General features: G+C 34.9%; 1 protein-coding gene across 4 annotated transcripts in view; it reads right to left on the bottom strand.

The window, feature by feature from the left end:
* LOC110995938 (netrin receptor DCC) overlaps positions 1-22187 on the bottom strand; it is a 42717-nt gene extending 20530 nt beyond the window's left edge. For all 4 annotated transcript variants that reach the window (XM_022263364.2, XM_022263367.2, XM_022263365.2 and 1 more), the window contains exon 1: positions 21901-22187. In XM_022263364.2, the coding sequence (XP_022119056.2) occupies positions 21901-21985 (85 nt within the window). In that variant the 5' untranslated portion in view covers positions 21986-22187. The remainder of the gene's footprint in view (positions 1-21900) is intronic.
* Positions 22188-22293: the final 106 nt, after the last annotated feature.

Raw genomic sequence — 22293 nt, 5'->3', positions numbered from 1 at the left:
CCTTTTTTTTCACATATTTTAAATAGAACATGAAAGTGTCACAAGTATGACGTAACAGGAGCCAAATGTGCTAAATATATACAAGAACATACTATACTCAATTGATGTTACTTGACATATTTCCAAGTTCCGACAAGTGCTTGCCGTTTCGTTGACAGCTAGCACATTTATTTTCAAATGGTATAATAATGGTAGGTGTATATATATATTATATATATATAAAGGCTATGAGGAGTTGGTGCAATCAAGTTAAAACTCTCGACACAATATTCGAGTGCAAGCACTTATCTAAATTATATTGACGGTAGTTCAAAAACATCGCCGCGGAGTGTTTTGTTGTGAAGTACCCAAATAGAGGGGAGCTTTGTGGTGGCAAGTATTGCGATACTTCATGTGTTTACAACGATATTCATTACTCGGACGAATTCGACCACTTGATCGGAAAGACCTTGTTTTTATAGAACAGGGGGCAAACAGGCAGGAAGCTCACCTGATGTTAAGTGATACCGTCGCCCATGGACACTCTCAATGCCAGAGGGCTCGCGAATGCGTTGCCGGCCTTTCAACAACAAAACGTCTCAAAATAAAACTGTAGCATAATCATCATCACTACATAGTATAATACAAAGTCGCTTTCTCTGTCCCTATGTCTCTTTGTATGCTTAAATTAATCGTTGAAACTACGCAACGGATTTTGATGCGGTTTTTTTAAATAAATAGAGTGATTCAAGAGAAAGGTTTATATGTATAATAACATCCATTAAATACTGGAGAGAAACTGTTACTTTTGAGGTTTCTAATGTAATGCCGTAAATAATTACATTTTTTCCGCTTACATTGCAAACGCAGGCTGAACCCTACGAGTTTTATCAAAAAAATGCACAAAGTATTGTACATATTGAAAAGATCTACAGAAAAGTCCGTGATGATATCTCTTCTCTATCTCTTATGGATAACCCACAATAACTTTTTTTTGTTCGTGCGAAGCTGGGGCGGGTCACTAGTATTACATAAAAAATACAGTATTGTAATAGAAAAGGTTACTTTACTTATTAAATATTAAAAAAAGGTAATAGTCTCGATGCTCTAAACAATTCCCTAACATTAGATGAGATGTAGTGTAGACGTCGTTACATTCCCAGTGCAACGCTCGATGGTTCCCCGGGGACAGGGGATCACTCTGACCCCCATCTCCTGACCGAGCATTACGTGGACGAAGTAATACTTTTCCAGTCTGCGAACACGTTAAGTAAAAGTAGGGATTTTCATCCGACCAATAAATTTATGTCAAAATATCACGTGACTGTAAAACGGGACACAAATGATAATAAATACATGGGAGAGTAGTGACTGACGCGCAGGTTGATACGGAAAGTAGAACAAAGAAACCGCAATCTACTGCCATCGAGGCCTCACCATGAATACTACATTATACTCTCGGAGCCGCCTGACGATAAATAACACGAATTAGTTATTTTATTGACATTACTTCCCAAGCCACAAACAAAAATTTTGAACTTGTTTAAAGAATCGCCTTTACTATATTTCATACATATGTTTATAGTTAAAATATTATTTATTTTTTTCAAAGCTAGACAACGTAAAGTTATTCGTAAGAAAAACATTTATCCAGCTTCAGGACCAAGTGGTGTTTTATTCAAAACAAAGAGCAGTATTCGTATCTCAAACTTGCATTTCTCCAGAAACATTCTTTTATTCAGAATAATATCCTTGTATGGGCTAGTAAACACTTTTATTTAACGATTTTTCTCTGACAAAAAGAATAAAAAAGTGAACAAAATTCGGTAAATTATTCGCCATGATAAGCTTTCAGTCATTGGGAAATTTTAGGGATGGCTAATTCTTGCTCTTTCGCGAATTTTGTACACGTTTTTGACATTCATAAGCACGCCCTAAGACGCATCTTAACTGAATAAACGTATTTTGATTTAGATTGATTTAAAGACATATAATGCACATACTTTCAAAACAAAAGTCTAATTTTCCAGAATCGTAAACTTGGAACTCGGTTCATCTGCTGATGAGCCGATATTACGGTTACGATTCACTTACATGAGAAAATATACTTATTAATTAATTATTTGTTTAATAAATTTAAAAAAAATCAGTCAGGTCTGTAAGTTGATAATTTCTTAAAGAATACGCGGTATAATTGTAAAAAATAGATTACACGATCTACAAAGCTTTTAGTTTTACAAAGCAATGCAAATATCGTCGAAGGCGCGCCAATATCGATCGCACTCTTACACTTTACTCTGCAGCTAGCGTGTTGCTCCTCCTTACACGCTTTCTTAGACTAAATTTTATAAACATAATTTTAATTTAAGTTTCATCCTACTTAGCCGTTTATAAATCACTAGCGGCCCGACCCAGCTTCGCACGTCTAGACATATATTTGCTTAATTAATTTTCTTTAATATTGTGGAACATTTTTTTGTTCTATTATCAATAGTTTTTGTAGCGCATGCAATGAAAGATATTTTATAGGCATTTTTTACACCTTGGGTCACATTAATGTAATTTTTAATAGGGATCCTGCAATTAAAATAGCCTACATTAATCAGTGATGATGTAGTATTAAAATGGTGAAATAATTTAAAAAATCGGTCCAGTACTTTATGTGTCAATTCGTTACAAACATTACATACAAATTTTTAGTCTTTATAATATTTGTATAGATTAAGAAGGAAAAAAATCATCTTACTTAAATTTTACTTCAATTACTCGTTGTAATCCACTCTGAGACGTATTTAATTAAGAATGTCTCTTACGCATTGTTTTAATATATTTCATTTAGGGGGCAAACGGGCTGAAGGCTTATCTGAAGTTAAGTAATATTAAGCCGCCCATGGATACTGGTTAATCCAGAGGTCTCTCTTTTGTCTTAAAGGACCCTAAGTAAGATTGGTTTCTAATTCTAAATTGTCCTGTATAGGTAAACAAGCTCCCAAAGAACGGTACGTGAAACATGTATTGGTAATAAATCATAGGATATACTTGACAATACGCGACGCACAGTAGACCAATTGTTATAACACAAACATTAATGTTATCGCAAGCTGCTTCACTACTGACCCTGCGCAGGTGTTCGATCCCGACATCTGCGCAGCGCAGTTACACATGTCTATCAAAACATTATCGATTTATTGAATTGCAGTTTTACCAAAACATTACGCCAATATTAACGGTTATAGGGTGACAGATGAAACATAATTTTCATCATTTATGTGTAATCTCTCAACAAATCTTAATATTTAAAACAAAGTCGTGTTAATACTCAAGATCGGCTGGACCGATGTTAGTTTTATCTTTTTCGGTGGATTCTTCTCCGCTTCGAATAGCAGAAAAAGTAATAAAATATTGCATAAGTTATTACATTTTACAGTTGTTAATTAATTAAACTACGCATAATTCTACATCGAATTCGTGTCAGGTTAAGAAATTCCAATCTTGAGGAGAACTATGAGATGCATAACCAGGCTTTGATCTTGATCATGTGATATGTGTAATTTATATTAGTATATTGGCTCTAGAGGGAAGAGGCTTAATGTAAAGCTGCCATTCTTCTTTCGCAATGCCAAGCAATAGAAATTTCAGTATTTGCAAAGTTAAATTAATGTTACTTTATATTAAATGAAATCCTAAATTAAGTTTCACTTAAGTTATCACCATATTATACGACTATTCGGCGGAACGAAGTTAGCCGCGTCATCAATATCGTCGTCTCATAATAAAGTATACTTTTTAGTTTTCATGTTTGTATATTTATTTCACACAAAAATATACAATATTTACAATATTCTTACCCATAATAAAAAATAATAAATAGTAAATTAAAACAAATTTTATAAAGTTTTATATTTATTGCTGTGTACTATAACTATAACGCTGGTAGCATTTCCCCATTGTATTACGATACTTATTCATTGAGCCAGGAAAGCTCAAGGTCTGGAGTAAATTATTAATTGGCGCATGTGCTCTTGAACCCCACGGTCCAAGAGCCTCTGAGAATCTTCTAACATGTTTTCGACGAAATACAGGTTCATGCTTTACAAATCGTAAAGAATTCATTTAATTACGTGGATGACATCTTAAGACACTCATTCCACTCTAAGTATATATCTTATGATCGATTTTTAATTAAAATTAACATAAAGGAATACTGAGCTCTGTCGTGGTGTACATATAGAAATACTTAATGATGAGTGGACGGTTCCTGGGTCATCGGAATGTTTAAAGTAATAGAAGATTTTGTTTTTATTCTATATTAACCACTCGCGTACAACAATATAAGCGAAACAATTAAATATTAATTGCTAAGTAACGAATGACAAAAATAATGGATTTTAGCGAATGTAAGACTATGTTTATATGTATACTATGTTTTAGTTGAACAGAAATTAAGTACCACCGGGTGAAAGCTTCTAAATAACTCGAAAACTTTGCTATAAAAAAAACGATTATGACATAGTTGCTGATTGTACTGTACATATATTCGGTTCGAATAAGTAGTATTTTTATTTTAGTATATCCTAAGTCCATGATATATAATAGACAATTATTTCAATATAGCAAGAAGGTGTTAATGTTAATCAACTGAGCAGGTATCTAATAGGATACTAGAGGAGAACTCGGAACACGATCTTTATGTTATGTCCCTACTCTAGATCGATATTAATGTCCCGAAAAGATACATAAAATAAATTAATAATGTAAAATTCAAAAGCACGTCAGGTAAGCAGACGTAATTGAATGAAGCTTACTCGTTACTTGTTTATTCATTTGGGGACAAGCGAATTCACTTTTGCAAGTAGGTACATGACCCGAATACAAATCCATAAAACTGAGTTGCACCTAGCACAAATAACAAACTGCATTTTCCCTAGCGAGGTCCTTGAGCGGTCAAAAGCAGACCTACATAACTCGCTTCAATTACAATTTCAAATGTTTAAAATTTAATTTCAGCGACTCCACTGCTTTTTAGCACTTCGACATAGCTTTTACAAATATTATGCTTTAGACTACATTTTTTTTCTCAAAAAGTCGTTTGCTCTGCTAGGAAACAATCCTAATTTATTTAATTCCCATGAATTTATGTTCAATGTTTGGGGGGCACACAGATAGTTTTTTATGTTACAGATGAATTGGTAAGGAGAAAACTTCAGTGGGCAGCTGGTTCCACATAGTGGTGGTACGCAGGAGAAATTACCTTAAGAAACAAAAACCCGATAGAAATATGAATAAGGTTTAGTATAAAAGTATCTAAAATAAAAGGCTATTATTATTATACATCGCAATAAGTGCAACTAAATTTATTTTGCAAGGCAATTACTAACACCTCTAAGAAACGAAACATATACCTCGCTTCAGTCTGATGTTAATGCTGTAAAGAAGCTCAGAATAAAAAGGGTTTCATCAAATGTCAAAAGGTCATTGAACCTTAAGCTGAATACGTAAGACGTTCTTCAATATTCTTCAGGAGTGAGATGCCTTAAATAATTAAATTAGCTCGGATTAATTGTAATGTCTGAAATAAGTATTTAATTTTAACTTTGGAACGTCGGTGTTTTAAACAATCATGTTTTTCATACTTACGGCTTCACAGATATAAATTATTACTGGACAATATCTTTATCTATAGAACTAAAGACAACAGAGTAATAACAAAGATAATTCATTACTCATAGACAAAAGGAATAAAAGACTACGCTTTAAAGTTGTTTCACACTAAGTTTGCGTGTCTTGTACACGTAATAGAATTATCAGTGTAAGTACTAAGTCCGATTAAGAAAAATTGTCATAGCATTGTGAACCTTATGTAGTTTAGAGAAGAATACTTAGAATATATTTGTATCATATTATAACTGAGTTAAAAAAATGTTCTTAATTTATATTAATCGGAATATATGTTGCTGAGCTCAAAACTATATTTATTTTATATATTCCTTGAACTCTGGATTTTTATGGAAAAATAAAAATGAAGAGGAAAAGGTTCTAAGGCAAAAATGTTCCATATATTTAATTTCGAAAAAGGTAGGCTACGTTTAGAAAAACATATAAAGGCGAAATGTCGGGGCAGCTCCTATATAACTGATGCAGGAATCTCTAAGATTGTTTAAATAAGATTAGCTACCCAGGAGCTCGTCTGTTCTCTATCTGGAGGCTAAACCGTGTACTAGGGAGAAGGGAAGAAAGAGCGACGCCTGGAGCGAAACACCGGCGACCCAATTATCCTGATTGTATTAGTACTTGCTTTATCATATTTTTTACTCCCTGCGGTTATTAAAATTAAGGCATGTACTGTTACATTAAGTAGATATTGACATAAAAATCGTGGTTATAACATCGATAGGTTAGGCAATGTGTGATGAACTCTTCACATAAAGTATATAAATATATAATAACAGTGTATTTTTGATTCTATTATCGTTACAATACTAAAAAGACAAACTTCACTACTATAGTTATTAAATCCAAAATGCGTCAGGGACTAAGTTAATTAATGTACAAAGTGTCGAGTCAGTCACAACAGGCGCGGCGCCTTTAAAGACAGCTGACATTATCATAGTCATTATTCAATTAAATAACACACAAAAGTAATACAACGCTGACGGCTAGTGTGGACATAGCGAAAGCCTTTGATCGGGTGTGGCACTGAGCACTGCTCTCGAAACTTCCAGCACGCTCCCCGATAAATTATGCTACAAAATATCCAGCTTCCTCGCAATCGGAGCATCCAGGTTGTCATCGACGAAGCATGTTCCTTTATCCCGTGAGCGTGAACAAGGTTATGTCCTATCCCCGACTCTTTTTGTTCTGCATATCAATGATTAGATGCAACTTAGCAACATTTATAAAAAGCACACAAAACATACATATCTGGTATACACGTAATTTCAATGAAGTGTCAAACAACAGAAAATTGTCGTAAAAACAACGCTACGGCGTAGAGGCTGTTATGCTACATAATTATTACTAATTAACATATTCTTGATATACATCAAGCTTTATCTCGAATTCATTTCTGTGAATTGTATATATACAATACAATAAATTAACATTTAAAATAATTACAATTCAATTATCTCAAAGCGGAATTATTGAATTTGTTTCTAGATTACTTAACTTAGGTACTAAATTTTTTGCAGATTTTTATTTTTTTATGTTACAGGAGGCTCATCTGATGGTAATTGATACCGCCCGCCACCCTTGGACACTCGCACTGCCAGAAGGCTCGCAAGCGCGCTGTCGGCCTTTTAAGAATTGGCACGTTCTTTTCTTGCAGGACCCTAAGTCGAATTGTTTAGTAAATAAAACAGTGTGCATAATCACATATGTACACCGCATTTATTAGAAAAATAAAACATGTTCATATAAAATTTTAACTAGGCTTGCTACATATACTCGTAGACACTGTATATGAAACAATTGTGGGGACAAATGTAGTGTAAATACGCAGGCAGACGTCCGGACACAATTACGTTCGCTGTATGAAATATTTACATATTAACGCGCTCGCATCTCAGCGAGATGGAATATAATTACGGTCTATACTAGGACATACCTAAACTGTGTTTCCTTGCCATAAAAAAGAACTGACTATACTACAAGGCTAATAGAAAGGCTGAAATGTTGGCTTTATTATCTTAATGTTATCCTCGGCTCGTGTCAATAAACATTAAGACGTGGTCGGACAGTCACGTGACGTCCACACGCGATAACATCTTTAGGGGCCCAACTATTACTCTACCCTGACTGCGTACTACGCTTCCCAGTCAATACTTTTAACCATATTAATTTTTTTATTTCTAACGCCACTTTATTACTTAAGGTTGGCTGTTAACTTGAATTGTGTGTGAATCCGGTAGTCTAAAAGTCCTCGGCGAATGTGATGCCTACTTCTTTCACCCTTCTTGTCTTGGATTTTGTGCATCATTATGAGCTCTAAAAACCCGCGCCGGTGCTCTGTGGATGGCATCATTGCCGTCGCAGGGGTCACCTGGCCGAGGCCTATGTCCAATGGTGGGCAAACTAAAACTTGACAAGCAAATGATTATTCCGAAATATTAAAGTGTATTTTACCTAATGTTAAAAGTTAATTTTTCAATTCAAAATCAAGGAAACTTCTAATCTTATATAATTATTTTTTGGAAATAAAGGCTATTATTATTATTATATGAGCTCTAACAAGTCGTATCGATTATGACGCAAAACGTGTCTCCGTATTTTAACAGTCTGCATTCTTGTCCCGATTCGTTGAAGAGCTCTTCAGATTCAACTAAGATGCGACAGTAACACCACATCTCAAAAGCTTAGTTAATACTTGTACCTAATTCAACTACATATAACATTTTTTTATTATGCCTACACACACTATAACTATAATTTAAAACAACGTAAGTAACATAAGTGTTAATAAAAACGACTCAAACGACAGTTGGAGTAGCGAGAACAATAAATAAAAGCTATTAGCGCGTAATTTCCTCAAGTCATAAACTGTCGTCGTATAGAGCGAGCCTAAAGGTCGGGTCACACCAGCTGAGGGCCTCGAAACTTTGATGCTCTCTGTGACGTTATGTTAGAAATACTCTCTCTTCTCTTCACTCTTCCAATTTCAGATTGTTTTTTTACTAACATTTTGCTCTACGATGTGGATTAGGTGCCAGATAGGCACTTAACTGTTTTTTTTTAATTGATCAGTCCACTATCGAATATATCACATCTTAATAAATAATGGCATTTTAATAAACACTTTGCTTTTCAAAGTCAGTTAAAAGGGGGAACCCTAAAACCGTCAAGTTTATTCCATACACCGAAGTGTAGTAATTACTGAATATTACTTTTACGAGTAACACGTTTAGGCAATAAAACTTATAAAAGCTTTTCGTCGTATTAGATCGGGCCGTGGCCATATTATAACTGTTTACATTAAAATTTAAAACTATAACAAATTAGCTAAGCATCATTATCAGCACTAGTTTTTGTTGTATGTTTTGTATGTTTGTTTATGAGCTAAATTTTTCGATTCAAAGATTTATCCAAGAATTACACTTAGTGAGAAAACTTAGAGTAGGTAGATATATTACATAGTGTTATAAAATTATTTCAAAACTAATAATTATTTGCAAGAGTATGGTACAAAATGTTATGGTGGTACAATCTATATTATTATATTGTGGCATATTCTGCCACACATAATGGCGTACAAATTTGTGTTAAAAGGAATTTTACATAGAAGTTGTACACATTATGTGTACGTAGTAATTACAATAAAATATGCTATGTAAAACATATACGCTGTGAAAATAAACTATATACAATAATTTTTACATATGTGACTAATGAATAATAATAATTTCACAGTAATAAATAAATGCTTTTTGATATTTTAATAATAAAATTCGGATATTTAGAAATATGTAAGTACATAAATATCATATATGTTAACTTAAAAACTTAGTAAAAAAGGTTTTATTTACTTTAAACTGGAAGGCAATTTTGTTGCATCATGTCATTCTTGATATTATTGGCATCCTCTGGGAGTAAATGCGGAGACAAAGAAGGTGAGCTAGGCAAGAAAAATGAGTAAACATTTTAAATTAAAGAGATTTAAAGTTTGATAAAGCTTTCATCAGCCCAATTAATATTGCGTGAACTCTTCGTTTCAGCAACGTTTTTCGTTTATATCAATAATTATTTTTAAACAAGTACAAGAAATACTGTTTCATGTAGAAAATAATTACAAGAATGGGACAGAGGATCTATCTAACATTCCAATTAAAAAAGAACATTTCAGGTTCAACGGAATATCTTCCCCTATATAACTCACTGTTATCTTTGCAAGAGTACCAGGGCAGCAAGAACACGAGAATCTTACACGATCTACAATATTCCGGCCGGTATCGGGCGAGACACGACTATGCAAATATCCGAGATAACGGGTGCTTCTCAATGTACCTCTGGTACTTGCTTAAACATTTCGCTAGATTTATTGGTTACTGATATATATGTTAATGTACCTGCTAACTGGCAATTAAACGGGTCGTATTTGTTTAACGCACCGTAAAATCCTAGAAATACATTTCCTAAAGGAATTTCAACGCAACCGTCAAAAACTCCGCAAACAAAAGCAAAGTGCCGTCATTAAGCTATCGACATCTCTAGGACAATATAAAACAGCACTAGGCGGCGAGAGGCAACCCTGGACAATAAATATGAAGCTACCCCTGGCTCAGTAGTGGCACTCGAGACTAACGGGTTGTGTTTAACGGGACGTTGTGGAGTGGGACTTTAGCGCTCATCCTCCTGTATATTAAACATCATTACATACCTACCCTTGTATTGTTCCATTCCTAAAAAGATCGCGTCAACAACCCTTGAATGATTTAAAACATCTAAAGTAGAACGCCGTCGTACAATGTTTTGAAAATAAAATCTTGCTTCTGGCCTGATGGACCTTGACAGCTCCATTCGCGCTGCTTTGTCGAGCGTAGCTCAGCCGGAAATTGATATTTTCCCACGACTAGCATAAATTCTGCTACGAGCGACCTTGGCTCGGACCGTCACGGGGTGGTCAGGAAGGAAGCTCACTGGAGTGAGCGAAGTAAGCAGTAAGAAACCTCGGCGGTTTTTTACCCTCAGCTGTTAATTTGTCCTAAGGTTGTCCGCATCCATTGAAATGTGTCCTGCGGATTTATTTGTCGGATAGGCGTGGTTGTTGATGCTTATACATCTACATTTACAGTTGACGCTTTCATATAAAGAAAACCATTATTCTTTTAAAACCAAACCTGTCAAATTATCTTAAAGTCATTAATATTTAGCCCTTTTGAGGCCTCCGTTGTAAGAATAACAGCCTTATTTTACCTAAACACAGACATCTTTCGCTGGTTTCGGCGAACTCGTGCCAAAAAGCCTACACTAATTACACAAGCCTTCGGGCAACTTTACACTTTATGTACAGTTAGCAAAAGGGCTAAATTTCTATAAGTACTTAGTTTGGTCTCGAGGGCGAAGTGTTAATATTCATATTTTATAGCTTTTAACTTTATATTTTGCTAATTAAAATATGACTCCGCACCTTGGGTTCCCTCTCTAAACGTAAAATATTTTATTCCAGAAGAACATTTCGATTTCTGTTGGGCAAGATGAACCGTTCGCTGCTGCGATGATGATGTAACATTTAGCGGGCGTGTTATCCTGGTAATCTTATCCGTCGCATACCACGATGAAGCCTCACAGTAATATAGAAAGGCTTCTTGTATACCTACAACCCGATATGACTGGCGAGGCATCACCAGGAGATGATAACGATTCGATATTTTTTTTGTAATTTCGGCTCCATTCATTAGAAGAACAAATTTCTTACATCGGCTATCTACCTATGGAGCGACAATATTTCAATTGATTGATTGCATTGCTCGTGCAAGTTTTGATAGTTTAATGGTAAAAATGTTATATTGTATGTCACTGGCCTAAGCGTGTATGTAATTATTTTAATATGTTCGACGTCCTGGTGGATAGAATATTATGTATACAATATATGTATAAATAAATAAAAAAAGAATTTTTATCATTTGCATCGATTCAAGAGATAGCGTCCAGCACACGTATACTGCGTCCGTATTACGAGAAAAAGTCCCACCCTATGACTGAAAATTCCGACATGGACACCGTAAGCTGATAGTCCCATCTCAGTCTCAGAGGTATCCGGTATCAGATGTCAGCCTCACAGCTTGCTAGGTGAGAGATCACCTTTCATTTTCTGGCGGTTTCTTAAAAAAATAACAACGTCCTGAATGATATACCCATATCATAAATTTTAATCAACTGTTTGAAATCGAATCTAATAAATAAAATACTAGTGCCGTTATTTTAGAAGAATAGATTTTACTCTCATGAGCCGCAGGCACCACCTCGGCTCAGCTATAAAATCTGCTATGTAATACTTTCATGGGCAGGTGCAGCTTGCTCCCTCGAGCTATAACAAAGACCATAGTGCCCGTGCTTATTATAACCGCATTCTTAGCATAGTGTCAATAATGCAAATAATAACATTGTAATTTATTATTACTCCTTGCTCACAGATGAAAAATCAAAAGTTTGTTTTCAATACTCTCTGACAAGACGGCCTCTATGTGCACAGCTGCTGCCAGACTATATTTCAATCACTGTATTGGCGCACGTGGAACTGACACGGTGCATATCGTGTGTTGTATGACCGTTGTTCGCTTTTTGAGAGACTGTCGGCGCGTGTCAAGTCTTTCTCTTTTTTTTTCTATTAAAATATAATTATTTAGTAATAATTCTTAGTACAATAGGTTGTGGTTTACAATCTGAATAACAGTGGATGATCTAAATCTGGGATGCTGATTTCAGTATCTGTTTCATGATTATTTTTAATCTATTAGGCATAAGTAGATGATCAGCCTTCTGTGCCTGACATACCCCGTCGACTTTTTGGATCTAAGGCAAGCCGGTTTCTTCACGATGTTTCTGAAAAATTCCATTGGTTCACAGCCGTTACGATCTCAGGGATGAGAGCTAAAGACGCTGGGTCAATACTATTTTCTCATTTATATCAAAAAATCTGCTTTAACTAACTTTAACGGATGAACGTTTTTTTTTCGATATAATTTTTCCAATTTGTATATGCAAACAACCATACACCTACGTATTTTAGCAGTCGTGCTAGGAAGCCATACATAGATAATAATTTCAAGATATCAAATATACACATAATGACGTCAGAGCCTTTTAGCCATTCAACCGCATGGAATATATCATCTGAAGTCGAAATAAACACAATTTCGTCAGACATTCATCATTATAGACGGTGCACACGTGCAAGTATGGCCGCTCCCTTAGAGAGTTTGAACTAAATAGTTAAATACATTATAATAATTCGCTCTTCGTAGATTAACACGACCGATCTTCAAACCAGATTCACCTTATATGTGTTGTTTCCACAATAAAGTGCATGGCTACTGCCACCACCACGTCTTGCTGATAGAGGTCTCCTTTTTATTTATCACGATAATTAACATGTGATGAAGAGCATAATTTTGGCAGATTAAACAGTTAGCACAGTTCTTCGTGTAAAGTGTAATTAAGTTGCGCAGGACCGATGTCTGGACTGTTGGATGCTCCTCTGCCCCATTTGGGAGACATCTCCGTTTGACACCCTTGATTGAGAGCTGGCAGTAAACGTAAATTTAGAAGCATGTTATACATAAGTGTAAATTTCGCTACGTGAGAAAATGAATACATTTTTAAATAAATATATTGAGCTTTTAAAATATTATTTCTTAGATATAATTTTAAAACCGAGCCGTTATAACTCATTCCGTACCGTGACTATATTTATTCACCTACTGACATCTGCAGTAAGCCGCCTAATTTAACCAAAGACATGTTTGGTACATTACCTTTCAGCTTAACACGTTTAAGCCAAAACCACTCCTCCCACACCGAAGTAAGGATCGAAGTTGTTTGTATTATTCATTTAAATAAGCTTGGTACTGATTGGAGATAACTTTGAAGTAAAATAATGTCTGAGCAGAGAAAGGCAGTTTTTTGTTTTGTGGCTTAAATTGTATGCGATGAAGTTGGGTCTAAATTCAGTATGAGCATTGTATGCGAGACATCGGCAGAAGCATGTGATCAGATAATCAAATAAGTTATTTTAAAACTTCTATTTATATTTGACGTGCAACGAGCGTTACTGTTATTGGGGCCTTGGAGCCTCTGTAACGCGATTCTGTAGGAACTGCTGGACAATACCCACCGTATTGCTCATCCAGAATTACAGATAATCTGATGTGGGTCGAGTACCACATACCCCTGCCACATTTGGGGATACGCAAATGCATTTCCACCTCCTAAAATATTGAAAAAATGACAAAAAAATCTTATTTGTGTTGTAAAAATCCTGGTGCCGATGACTCAAAATTATCACATTTTGTTTAAAAAGGTGAAAATAAACAACAATTGGCGTCAATTAGCACTCACAAAAAACTTAAGTGCACTGGATATGTGCAATATTCAAAATTTAACATTCTTACACAAATGATAAAGTATTAACATTTATGTAGAGGACGATCGAAACCATCCTTTGACCGAGATGAATGGCCTAATCGACGGCATTGGCTTTTAGTGTAATGCAAATAGGGTCTTATTTACTCGATGCTGACAACGTCTTGGATCTCCCATTAACTGGCTTACGAAGGCTAAAATATTTGCGTGTGGGGCAAAGGACAGGCTGCGCTAACTATTAACCAATATCATATTCATCATGGAAATTTATTGCACGTGAATTTTATTGGATGGGGATGCTGACGGCTGACGTTAAATGTCACACACACATATATACACACAGTCGAGTCATATTAGTCCATTAGAGGCAAATATTACAAAATAGTGTGTGATCAACCTAAGGTTAAATAATGAAAAGAAATTTAGAATTAAGTTTATTTATGGAAGAGCTGGGAACCCTGACACAGGTATTTTTTACTTAAAAGGGTTTCCAAATCTTACACCTAGGAATGAAAATGTACTTAAAATGAATAAACACTTTTTTTTATTATTATTATTAATATCAACAATAAATTAGTTATCAGTGCTGTAATACATTCTTGTTTAATAAAGATTATACATGTTTTTTTTTCGAAAATGATGTGTTTAAACGCGAGCACTCATAATTTGGGCTGCAAAGCAAAGCCCTATCGGCGCATCGCCGGGACCCGCCCTCTAGCGGATATTTATTGTCCAGTCTGTTCAACATCTATTTCCGAAATACCGCCGCTACACTAACCCACACGTCATGATAACAGACCGATTTATTTATAGTAGGAAGTAGAATTATTCACATAAGATTTATTTATTTATATCGCCACCTATTTCCTGAACAGAGAGACAGAGACCGCGGATCTTCACTTGGTACAGTCTCATGACAGTCACCATGCTCACGGGTTATCTTCTTCAAGTGCCTCTCCATTACTGGAGGTTGGCCGTCAGTTTCCTGAAACGCATCTCGTCCTGCGCCAGATTCTTCCTTCGACCAACACGCCGTTTACCAGTGTAATTTTACCCATTATAATTAGTTGAAGGAGGTGGTAGTCTTATAATGCGCCTATCCGATGTGTCAAAGTCTGAAGCCCCGGCCGGCACGTGCCCATTCAACGTACGTGACTGGGGTGACAACTTGTGAATAATTCGCCTGATTCCTGCCCAACTCCGGCTAATTCTGGTCCTATGAAAGAACTTGCATTTTGCTGAGACAGCCTTTGAGTCACTGCATTATTGCGATTAAATTAATACAATTTTAGGATATTACAAAAGTTCGTAGGCTAATAAAAAAAAACAATTTGTGTTGATTATTCAATCTTTTGATATAGTATGATTTGTCTTTAGCCTCAAAATTGACTTCAGTTTCGGCAAAAATTACTTTTGAGAGCAATTAATAACCAAGAAAACTTTGAAAACTATTATTCTTACATCATATACATAATATCAAATATATTGTACAATACACGTGTAGTTGTCATATTGTAAGTGGAGAATGCAAAATATTTAATTAAATAATTAAACAAGTTAAACATATAATTAATATTATATATTGTAGTTAATTCTAATATACCTAAGAACTAACCATAAAATTCGGAACCTTGCCTAAAGGGACTCTTCTCTTCCGTTTCCGGTTTAATAATACATTTTAATTATATTCTTATATATTTTTAGGTTAGTTATTAGGTATATTAGAATTAATTACAATTTAATAAAAGATACATTTTCCCATACATCAATAAAATGTTATAAATTAAAAGAATCTGCTCAGTTTAACTTAAGCCCGCGTACAATAATTTGTGAATGCATAATGAGCGAGCGGAGTAAGTCGAGATTTGCTAATTGAATGTGTCGGAGGGGCTGCTGATAAACGTGTGCTAGGGAAGCACCTCAACACGATTCACGGGTAAATTGGGGCGGGCGTTACATATTATATAATATACAGTACTTATAATAAACTAAAAGAACTAATAATACTAGATAGAAATAACAGTGTCAGGTTAATATCTCATTGATAGACCTCCTGAAATCCATGTATTTATTTACAGATATACAAACATCCTTACAGTACGAAACCAATACGATTATGTCGAAAAAATATAATAAACTACATAATATACACAATGTCGCTACTTATCAAGATTTCGATAGTCGAAATTTAAGACAGTCATAAGACAATCAAATTCATGTGGTTATTATTGTGTTAATTACAGTATTGTCCTAAATATTATGTCTGTTTGCTTTAAAGTATATTTAATCATAAAAGTAAAATGAGCCCATACAGTCAAATGAAATGACTATGTACAGACAATCCTTCCCGCTATTATCATCAGCACGCTGGAGATACAGCTCGCTTGCGTTTTGCGAAAAATATTCCACACGTTATTTATCAAAACATTATTAATAAAAGCTCCTCTATACACTTTTAATGAAGCGAACAGCTCTTACCTTTTCAATAAAAGGTATCTATTCTAATAATATATCGATATATCAAAACAAAATGAAGCACAGCACTACCGTAAAGATTTTCTACAAAGATATTTAGTGAAAAGCTAAAAGGCTTAACTATTCTTTGATGTTTATTCATTTAAAAGGGCGCGTGTACTTTGTTTCATATATTAGACGCGCACAAATCGCTAATTGCAACCAAACAGAGAACTCGTTTGCCGAAACTTGTGTATTTTTTCAATATTGTATACAAATACTAAAGTTTCATCCTTTCTAGCACAAAAAAACTAAAAGGCAGTCATCTATTAGTTTTATAGAATAGCGAGCAAAGGAGCAGGAGACTAAACCGATGTAAAGTGATACCTCCGCCCATTGACACTTGCAATAACAGAGGGCTCGCGAGTGCGTTGCCGTCATTTTAAGAATTGGAACGCTTCTAAAGGACCCTACGTCGAATTGATCCGTTCTATGATTGCTTCATTATCATCACGGCTATCCATAAAAATATTTTCGAAGCTCCAAAGTCAAAAATGAAACACAATGCAAACCCATTTGTTTCACTAGTTGTTTAGCGGAAGCAGTGGTGAAACTCTATACGAGCCCTAAGAAGGAATTTCAATGTTGTACTTTAAATTTCAAGTTGCAAAAACGCATTCTCAATGATCCCATAAGAAAAAAAAACAACTTATCGCATAACAGGATCCCAGAGATAATTGTTTATCAACGTCCTGCGAGACCAGTTGGGGCGCAATTAAGATATTATTAATCAGCTTTCTTTAATTGCGACGGAAACATTGATTGTATTAATTACTATATCTTGCCTTTTAAAGCTAGAAAATTGATTTTGTCGGGATACTGTAACTATTAAATAATATTTATGAACCATAATTATATAATATAAAATATGTAACGAAAAGTTATTGATAAGCGTAGTTTATAAAGTACAGTCAAAACCGTTTGACAACATCGTTTAGAACAACATATCGGTTATAGTGACTAGATCAAAGGTCCCGGCGGCTAAGAGTATTAGATACCTGATAACAATATTATCGGTTTTTACGACCAAATATGAGTAGGCCCTTCGATGTCGTTATAACAGATATTGACTGTACCTCGTTTCGATATACTCTTTCTATGAAGAAAGGCACACAATCCATAATTCATAAGAAAAAGGAGAAAATTAGGAAAAGGTTAGACTGATAGTATAGTAACTTTGCCTTGAAATAGCTCAAAATACTTAAAATAAAAATAAGGGGCGTGAGTAAAAAAGGAAACTGGCAAAAATATGATCAAAAAGCAGATTCGTAACGACTACGTTCGCTTTTTATTCATCTCGAGTATAGAAAAGCACATGGGAGTACACTGGAGTAAACATAGGGATATCGTCGAAGGCCTACTCACAGAATCAGGGCGCGTCGGTTTTCAATTCCACGGATTCTTTGCGGTGTCTGATTATTACAAATAACTGAGATACTACGAGGGCGACGTGATACGACAACTATATTAACAACAAATATTTGTTGCAAAATAGTTGTTATATATATTTGATAGTTAGTTTTGTGTTACAATTATAAAACATGTCGTAATTTACTTCATTTTTGAAATATTCCGCCGCACCAAATAGCAACTATAATTACAGCAGCTCATTATCCTGTGCCCCATATCGGCACAGCCTACTTTTCAGACAGCCCTCTTTCACCGCGATTATTCCTTTAGAAGAGTCGAGTAGCTAACGTGTCAGGCATTGTCACTTCTGTTTAGCTTTGTTGTGGATTTTTATTTGAAAGCAGATTGCAAACCGGGCAGGCTCCCTGATGTTAAGTGACACCACCGCCTGTGGACACACTGCCAGAAGACTCACAATCGGTACACTCTGTTCTCAAAGGAATTTTTGGTTAATAACCCTAAAAGGAAATATAGCAGTGAGCAGATGTACCACGCAGCAAAACACAATGTAATAACGTCAATAAGAAATATAATATATATTAAATGCTTACAATATTACATTCACTGCCAGTTCCCAAATTAAGGGCGTAGAATGGAAAAGAAGAAATGGCAATAAACTCTCCGCTACTCTTTTATAATCGCCAAGAATTTTCTTTTACACAACCTTTTTAAGGAGCTGAAACCATCACACCATGTTCCATATGACATCTTAAGTAATAAAGAATAATAATCTAAATCTCTATCAGGCAGGTCCTCTATGCCGGAGGCATGGTGAAATTGAAACACGCACTTACATTCTCGTGGAAACAACACGCAAAAACGTAGTCGAAATAACTGACATTACTGCATACACAAATTCAAGTCCGACTAGTCACCACAAGTAGCACCCGTAGTATGATGCATAGCTAGCCATCGAGGCAATCAAGTGGAAGAAGCTCTTACTGGGGAGTTGCCAGTGGTGGGTACTGTTATTTCATCAGGGGGCGACGGGGTCGTCATGTCCCGGCTGCTCAATTACATTTTGTTAATTAAGAAAATTGTTAGAACTAAAAAATACTGTTATGACTCAAGGCACACTTCACCAAGGGTTTCATACGCGTACTGCGACCACCTATTAGCATTTAGGGTTACATACATTTCTTAACAATTTATGCAACCTTAAATACAAACGACTTTTCGATTTCGAGCTCGTCCCATTTGCTTATCAAACACATAACAGTTACATTATCAAACGATAGTTTTAGACAATCATAAATAGTACATTTTTATAATTCTATAAAATAAGACTAGACTAGACTTTTTTGAATTGTTTAAGTGAAGTTCCTCTACTAAATTGCTTGCTTATGGTTATTTTCATTAGATTAACATATGCACAAAGTAGGGAACACAATTTCTGGTACATCGATTTAGATCACGATTGATCTAGCAAACAAACAAATTAACAAGGCGAAGGCTAATTTACTACATCTACAACGACATCTGATCTTATAATAAATTTTAAACACATTTTAATCGTAGAGTTTATGTATTTATTAAGAGCAGTGTTATCTAGTTGATTACGCCCAAACTCAATAACCTATCTCAATCCTTTTTTGACGATCTGAAATAGACATCTCGAAACAAATATTGATAAAAGTGTGCCAATAACCAATCGGCGGATTATAATAGCCATCTGTCGATACAAGCAATCCATGGTAGGATTAGATAGGTAGTAGTAGTCGGTGTATGTGGATAAACCTTTGTATGAAAAGATTCTTAAGATTTTAACTTACACCAGTTTTTAAAACAATTTAAAAGCTATTTGATATGTCCTAAACATAGACATGTATTTTAATATTATTTGTACCGGTTTATCTACTTTGTGTTGTTTATATATTATCAAATATGAATGTAAAGAGCGAAGAGATTGCATTGTAACCGTCGCCAAAAATGGATTGTCTTCGTAGATTTGGTTATTGGGATTTGGGATGCAGATAGGAGATCGATCGACTGTCACGGTCTGATATCAAACTGTTTTCAATCTGAGATTGTGGATTAATAATTGGGTTCGGCTGTTACTTGATTCAACACAAATGGACTTTCTTTCTATGTGCGCATTTAACATTGAAAAAATCGAGAGGAAACCAACTTGCCAAACCCAAGTCGATGGCGTGAGTCAGGCTCTGGAGGCTGGTCACTGATAATAAAACAGAGAAGTTTGAGGCCCAGGCTTGAAAAGGTCAAGGCTTATTTATGGTATATTTGTTTATCTTTAATACTTTTTGACTCATCACAAATACATGATATAAAATGTATAATTAATATTTTAAAAGGCGCTTAAAATCAGGAAACATATCAACTTTGAAATAAAAAGTATTATTACTTAATATTATTTATATAACAGAGGGAAAAACGGGCAGAAAGCTCATCTGATGTTAAGTGGAAACGGTGATCACATTGCCAGAGGGCGTGCAAGTGCGTTGCCGGCTTTTGGAACATCATCATCAATCAAGTAATCTTTAGATATCAACTTTTCGTTGTATGACTTTGATTCAGAAGCTTCAACACGTTTTCTAACTTAACCATTTGTAAAAAGTTATAAAAACTCTTTTATTTATTTATGTAACAGTAGACTTAGTTGCTTAAAGCTAGCAAAGTGAACGTAGAAACCTCTCAGGCTGCGAGCAGCATCTTATCTGACAGGCTTTCTAAAGCTCTGGCGCCCACCTTCTGCGGAGTCTCCTTACATCTACACGTTCAAATATCGTTAACATATATTATGCTCCTTGACGTCAGAAAAGAAACCGAGTCACATACTCATTCAGTCTACTTTTTTACTAGTTTTTCTCGTAATCACCTATGTATATCGCTGAAAATTAAAATATAAAAGCATTGTTTATGTTACGGCATTTTAATATACGTAGGTAATAGATATTTTGGATAAATTTATTTAAGACAATAAAAAGGTCTCATTACAGCGATACGATGTACGAAGTCCCAAATCCCACACATTTAATGCACCTTTGTTGAGCTCCTGCATTCTCGACCCTCGCTAAGTTTTTATTTAAATTCTTATCTCGTGTTGCAAACGGCGGAAATGCTCGACTAATTAACGACTTCATGCGGGATGACGATCTTGTAGCCACCTCATGTCTAAAACACGACACTGCGAGCGCAAAATAAATGTGAGAATTATTCGTTAAAATATTCAAAAATTTAAAGCAAGCTTATTTTTAAATTTCGAATTGATGATTGGGAGGAAATGCGAAACGTAGACAATTAATCAACTTCTTAACTTAACTTAACTACAGGGAAAACTGACTAAATCGAAAAAAAATGCAGTGTTTATTGTTCAGAGCTTAACTTTATTTTAACTATATTCATACGCGCTGTGAGCTTTAACTATATGATACGCTTCCCGGTTAAATTCGCGGTTTAGGCGCGGGCTAAACCGCAGACGTCTAATGGGCAGAGGGTGGCAACTGGTACACCAGCACGGGAAACCCCTTACACATCCGTATTATGTACAAGTACGTAACTAAGGTAAATTTTCCAATTTTAACGCTTTTCTCGTCTGTATTACGAAACCCTATTTTACGTGTACCTTATAAACGACGAAACATTTGGTTGGTGGATCTGTTAATATTAATTCTTAGGTATAACATATTTTTAATACATTAACTAGAAACAACATTTTATTTATCCTAATATAAAATAAATTAATATATTTAAACATTTATATATATATTTCAAGCAATTTTTATAGAATATTATTTTATAATATTATAAATAAAATAGAAAATATAATACTGAAGTTGCTTATCTACTTCTACAATAAATGATCAATACAAGTGTCTATTCAAAACACAGATAAATTATTAATGTAGACATGAATCGATCAATATTATCTACAATAACATTATTTATAAGAAAGGAACTCACCTTGGGTTTGGGTAAACAAATGCAGGCAGGCCAATAAAAAAATCCAGTTCCCTATCCCAAAACGGCACAATTCTGTCCGACACATCTTAATAAATACGCGCTGAACACTAAACTACAAAGTTTAATTCATACTTTTCACATGTTCACATAAAAACACGATTATTTCGAGAAAATTATGCGAAATATCACAATGCTAGCAAATACAACGAGCCGCCATTTTTGTCTGATGTACAGTCAACACTGCTCCGTTCAAAAATCCAACGCGAACTCAATAATAAAGGTCAATGTACGCACAATCTTATTATACAGCACACACTAATGTGAAGTTGCTGCTGTAGAGTATAACAAAAATGGATACAATCACAGATGGATTCATACATATACGTAATCTAT

The sequence above is a fragment of the Pieris rapae genome, chromosome 15 (assembly GCF_905147795.1).
Source record: "Pieris rapae chromosome 15, ilPieRapa1.1, whole genome shotgun sequence".
NCBI classification, from domain to species: Eukaryota; Metazoa; Arthropoda; class Insecta; order Lepidoptera; family Pieridae; genus Pieris; species Pieris rapae.
This window is presented reverse-complemented; position numbering and strand designations above follow the sequence as displayed.